This window comes from Curcuma longa, chromosome 1 (genome assembly GCF_044706935.1).
Source record: "Curcuma longa cultivar G26 ecotype Majalengka, Jawa Barat chromosome 1, ITB_CL_G26_1.1, whole genome shotgun sequence".
Lineage (NCBI taxonomy): Eukaryota > Viridiplantae > Streptophyta > Magnoliopsida > Zingiberales > Zingiberaceae > Curcuma > Curcuma longa.
In genome coordinates, this window is record NC_133861.1 from 19956477 (window position 1) to 19962625 (window position 6149).

General features: G+C 36.3%; 1 protein-coding gene across 1 annotated transcript; it reads right to left on the reverse strand.

The window, feature by feature from the left end:
• Nucleotides 1-228: 228 nt before the first annotated feature.
• Nucleotides 229-714, reverse strand: LOC141825712 (uncharacterized). The gene has a single exon (XM_074713101.1). The coding sequence runs from the start codon at nt 694-696 to the stop codon at nt 229-231; it is 468 nt and encodes a 155-aa protein (XP_074569202.1). The 5' UTR covers nt 697-714.
• Nucleotides 715-6149: the final 5435 nt, after the last annotated feature.

Here is a 6149-nt window from a genome sequence, read left to right on the forward strand (position 1 = left end):
CATGGGTGCTCACTCCCAGGGCCTATAAAAGACAAGGAGACCAAGAAGAAGGGCACTAAGGCCTCTACTGACAATTTAACACTAGTTTGTGATCAAGAATTCAAATTTAACATTCGATGAGATGGGAAATTTTGATATAATTTTCAAGGAAGGAAATCTTGTACACCTAAGTAGTAGCACAATATCCAAAAGTAGAAATAAACAAGAGAGTAACATTGCAGTGAGTAACTAAGAAGGGAGGGAGGAGCCTCCAGAGGCGGAGCGAACCGAGTCCCAGATGCTACGGAGGCCGCTGAGTACATGGGGGACGGAAGAGGCGAACGCACTGGCGACGACCCCAATGGCCAAGGATTCAGGAAATCCAGGCTTGGCGTCGAGCTTCATTTCGAGGACGGCGAGGCGGGTGTTGACGCTGTCGAGCTTGCGGGGGTAATCGGTCGCCAATCGGTTCTTCTTCGCCGCGTACTTGTAGAGGAGTTCCTGGAGCTCGCCGACAGCCCGGAGGGAGGCCTCGCGGGGGCTGAGGCCCTGCGACTCGTAGTGGGCCAGCACTTCCGCGGGGCCCGGGGGTGCGCGGCGCTTCTTCTTGGAGGATTCGTCGGCGGTCGCGGAGGAATCGACTGCGGCGGAAGGAAGCGGAGGTACTGGGTTTGAGGGGAAGGCGGCGTTGGAGAAGGATGGTTGTTGCAGCGCCATTGGAGGCGAAAATGGATAGGATGGCAGCGGCGATAGGGTTGACGAGGGTTCGTAATCGTTTATAAAAATGGATGGTGGGCTGGATCCGAATAAATGGGCCGAGTAAACAAATGCAGAGGCCCAAACATTTCACTGTGAGTATTTTTGCGACAAATTCAGAGCATTTTGGAGGTGGGAATGAAGCAGATAATTAGATGAATTGATAACAACTCATCTCCTTATAATAATTGACTGAGACAGGTATGCAAATCTCACAATTAACAGTAATGAATTACGAAGGATGATAGACTAATTTATTGAATGTAAGATACTGGTAATTCATTGCCATTTTGCATTCTGCAGGAAGCTAATATATATAAACTCATTAACGCCCAACAAACAGTAATTTATTTCAAATGTATATATGTCTCAGACTGCCATCTGAGAAAGTTTATACCATTTTATCCAGCCTTTTTTTGGTAAGCAAATCATCAAAGCAATGTATCTATGCAGCCAAGAATGGGAGAAAAACATGTAAACTTGAAGATTGATCAAACTTTGAAGCCCTCAGCACGGAGACATCGCAAATGCGCTTCAATCCATTTGGCACAGGCACCCTCTCCATGCTCCACGATACACTCATCCCGAATGCGCTTAGTTTCGGGGCAGGCACAGCAGATCTTCTTCTTTGGCTTCGACTTGTCAGGCGACTGTGTGGAAGCAGGGCCTTGGCTTGATAGTGCACAAGCTTGTACTTCATTTTGGTCACCCATTTCGACCGTAGAACAGTTTCTGGAAGTGCAACCATGAAGTTGGAAAGATTAGATCTTCTAAACTTTTTCCATGTTCAAATTTTATTATCTAGAAAATGAAATTCTAAAGTTGAGAAGTAAAAAAATATAAATTGTTGAATTTTTGATACCACACACTTTTAATAGATTCAAAGGAGACAAAATTTTCACAAACCAAACAGAAAATTAAGTGATTGCCCAACGAGAAGAAGTAGACAGCTAGAGGTTGTAATAGATAGACTAGCTGTGAATTTCTATCAAGCATGCTCATACCTGTTTGATAACTCCAAATTTATACTCGGCTCATATCCATAATGGGTACTTACTATACTCACACTCATTCTATCACTATCCACTCGTATGACTAAATTCAACCAAATTAACATATTTTCATACCTCCAATATCAAAAACAATGATCAATTTGAACCTCTAAAAATAACTAATTCAAAATTTTCAGAACTAAAATGTGTAGAGTCTAAAAATCAATCTGCTCAATAAAATCATATTATCCATCAAATTGAAGTTAAACATACAAGATATATATCTATGATCAGACTCAAACTAAAATATGCAAATCCAAGCTCATCTCATACACATGATATCTACCATTTCACCCAAATGGCCAAATCCCTCCCATACCACAGGTATTCAAGTTTGATTAACAACTCGAGTAGCTACTTTAAAAAACCCCACCTCGTTGTCGCCCACATGAATCATTGATTTTTCTTTTATGAATCGCCTCTCTATGTCCATGAAAAAAGTAACAAAAATACAACAAGACTAGCGATTTCTATCTGAAAATGAGAAAGCAGAAAAAAAAATATGACCAAAGGCGAATCATTTCCTATACAAGGACGGAAACCAAACCTGAAAGAGAAAGGAAAGGCGAGGAAATAGGGTTCCCGTCACCTCGTCTGTGGTCAAAGAGGAGAGGGCCACCTCCTCTTTTGGTAAAAGGGAAGAGCTTCGATCTGCAAGAAGATCGATTATGCAAGAACCGAGAGGATATCGCGCGAGGAGGCAAGGATTAGAATCCGCTTGCTGAAATCGTTCGTCAGGGTTTCCAGTCTTGCGGCGGGTGCTATATGTAAACCCAGCGAAGCTTTGCTTTAGAAAACCTAAATACTTTTCAAAATTTACAGAGAAAACACAGATCGATTAATATTTATTATATTTTTTGTTTACGATAAATATTTATATGCAATTTCTTAAAAGACTTTTTATTGCCTTGCCAACATAAATAATATTATTTTATCTATTTTTTATTTTACAGTTAGGTTATTTAAGATTTTCTCTTTAGGATTCAAGAGTTGAATTATAGTATTAAACATAAAAAAAATTTAAATAAAAATTAATTTTTTCTAATTTTTTACATACGATTAAGTCATTTAGGATTTTTTCTTTAAACTTTAGGAGTTGGGTTATAGTATTAAATATTAAAAAAATTAATTTTTTTCAATGCCTCAAACAGTAAATATATATTTTTTATTTTATTTTTTAAATATTTAATACTATAATTTAATCCCTAAATTCTAAAGAATAAATCTTAAATGACTTAATCGTATATAAAAAATATATATATAAAATATTTTTTGTTTAATTATTTTTTTTATATTCTTTGACTAAACAGGTAACTGCATAACCTTAGATCTGGGATAAGAAAAAATCCCTGATTCTGCTTTGTCACTCTTTCCATGGAATTAATTGAATCAGGAGCATATTGGAATGAGGAAAGCAGCAGTGGCATATTGGGTAGAACGGAATTTTGGTACATGCAACATTGGCATTCCATACTCATCCTATTTTCACACATCACAAAGAAACATTGATCTAACTCTTGTCTAGATTTTCTAACTTCAGTTTAGCAATGATAGGACTTTTAATCAATCATTTATTGACAATGTTCAAAATCAAGCTTACATAGATTCATCCTACATAGTTTAGTCTTAGAATATGTTTTTTTCATAACCTGCTAAACCAATTTTTGTGTAATTTATGTAATTTGATGAAGAGGATGGATTTATTCAGTCAGAGGTTGCAACCAACAGAAAAAGTAACCAAACTGGTTAGCTAATTAGTTCTTGGAAGGAAGGAATTCTGTGATACAAAGACCTGACAACAAGTATCGATTATGTTTAGCTAGTTTCATTGCTCAATATAGGATTCACACAGCCTACATAGTTTAGTCTTAGAATAAGTTTTTTTTATAACCTGCTAAACGAATTTTTGTGTAATTTATGTAATTTGATGAAGAGGATTGACTTATTCAATCAGAGGTTGCAACCAACAGAAAAAGTAACCAAACTGGTTAGCTTACTTGGAAGGAAGGAATTATGTGATACAAAGATCTGACAACAAGTATCGATTATGCTTAGCTAGTTTCATTGCTTCAATATAGAATTCACACAGCCACTATACGGTTCAAAGCAAGCACATAAGAAAAGTTGATTTCTACACTATGATTGTAGGGAAGAAGTTGACCAGAATATTAAGCAGCACAGAACATATAAGTTATAGATACCATTTGTATATCTTTCTTCCCAACCAAAGCTGACTTCCTGTTAGCATGGTTCATCCATAATTTGTCGATGGTACTAAATTGAGGAATATAGTGTCTCATCTGCAAGGAAAAACAAAGAGAAATACAAGAAATATTGGACATAAAACTTGAAACTTGAAGGGCAATTTTTCCCACGCAATATACTAAACACTGGGTCCGTAACAAGTTAAACAATATAAAAGCAACATATTTCAGACTTCAAATTTGGCATCATACTTCCTTCAACAATTCTAATTGAAAGTTCTCTGAGTTCTCTAGAATATAACTTGAAAGATAGAAACAGTCATTACTTTTTTCCATTCACAATGGTCAAATCTCTATCTAGTCCTCTTTCTTGCCATAATCAGCCAAGTCCACTGAACAGATAACTCAATCTTTCCTTAAAATCGTCTGAGATCAGTAGCCATCTAAAAGAAACAATATATTAAAAACATTTTCCTCTTATATGCTGTCTTTTCCTTCTCTTACGTAAATATATAAACTTATGTAATTTTATTTCCTCTCTAGAAATGCTCAGATCCAAGAGAAAGCAGAGATACACATGAGTTACATATTGGATTAGCAAGAATGATTTAGAAAGGTCATTGAACCACTATAGAAAGCATATCATGGCCCAATAACTTGATAAGAGTCCAAACGTTTTAATGACACCCAAATTCAATGAGATAACCATCTAATTAGCTTGATGAGGATGAATCATGTATGCTTATGCCAAACCATCGAGCAATGGCTTTATAAAATAGTTATATCTTCTCAACATCACACTCTCTCTATCCAACAGGAACCACGGTTAACGGGTGATAACTTTTTAATTGTCTATGAAGATAATTTTCATTTTGTCCTAAGAAACAAAAAATGCTCATCACAGAAGTAAGTTTCTAGAAAATAATAGTGCTTTATTTTTGCCACTCCAATGGTGAAAGGTCTCATCACAGAAGTATGTTTCTAGAAAATAATACTGCATTATTTTTGCCACTCCAATGGTGAAAGGTTGGATCCAAGATTGGTTGCATGGCTAAGTGATATGCATAGTACAGGTGGTCAAGGAGAAGATCAAATAGTTGGTGTAGGAAAATTAAATGCCGAATCAATGATGCTATTGGATCGTGCCCCACCCACATAACTTCCCTCTTCCTTCCCATATTAGTTGCATTGCTGTGGAGATTTAGATGATTTTTTATGGTAGTGGAGATGTTGCAAAAATTGAATTGTTGTTTTTACTGGTAGATCATTGTTGCATTTATGTTGTTGATACAGCTTTATTGTTGAGCCTTATTTATATTGATTTTCTAGTTAGTTACACTAGATATTTATGAACTGATATGTTTACCTGCTATAGAAAGTTATATTATTTTCAGCTGTGACACTACTACTAATTGGCAGTTGCTTATTTTAAGGTTACACACCTGTGGGTTATGCCTACCATTCAGTGGATTGACCTAGGGCATGGCATACCAAACAGAGAAAGAAAAGAGAAATGATTGTTCAAGTAGTAACAGAGATGATTAAGATGTGTCCATGACTCCATGGTTATGACATTGATGTTTCCAGATAGAATTGACCAGAAAGCTCAATAACAGTTTATCTTAGGAGATAACATTGATAGGCAAAAGCAAAGGACAAGATGCCTCTAAGGAAGGAAGATGATGTGTTTAAATGACAGGAGAAGACTAGCTTATGTAACACTAATTGCTAAAATGGCTAGACAAGCTGGTCCTACTTTAAGCAGAAAAAGTTCGTTGCATGATACTTCCATCAATATGGGGGTCTCAAGGGAATGCACTTTGATATGCTAATTTCTTGGCATTAATAATATTTGGAGTTGATCAATGTAAAAATACAAGAGCATTTTATGAAAACTACCTGGTGAACATTGATCTCAAAGGTACTAACTGCATCAGCAAATGTATATAACATACAATCATCCCAAACCAAGGTAGCTGCCAAAAAGGAACAACCCATATGTTCTTCAACCACAACCTGAAAACAACCACAATCAGTGGAATTGAAACTGGTAGAAGAGGAAAAAGAGCCATTTCACTGAAGCAAAAATTTTGAAATACATTAATTAATGGTCATTCCATGATCAAACAACAACTTGCCAATTCAAATCATCTATGAG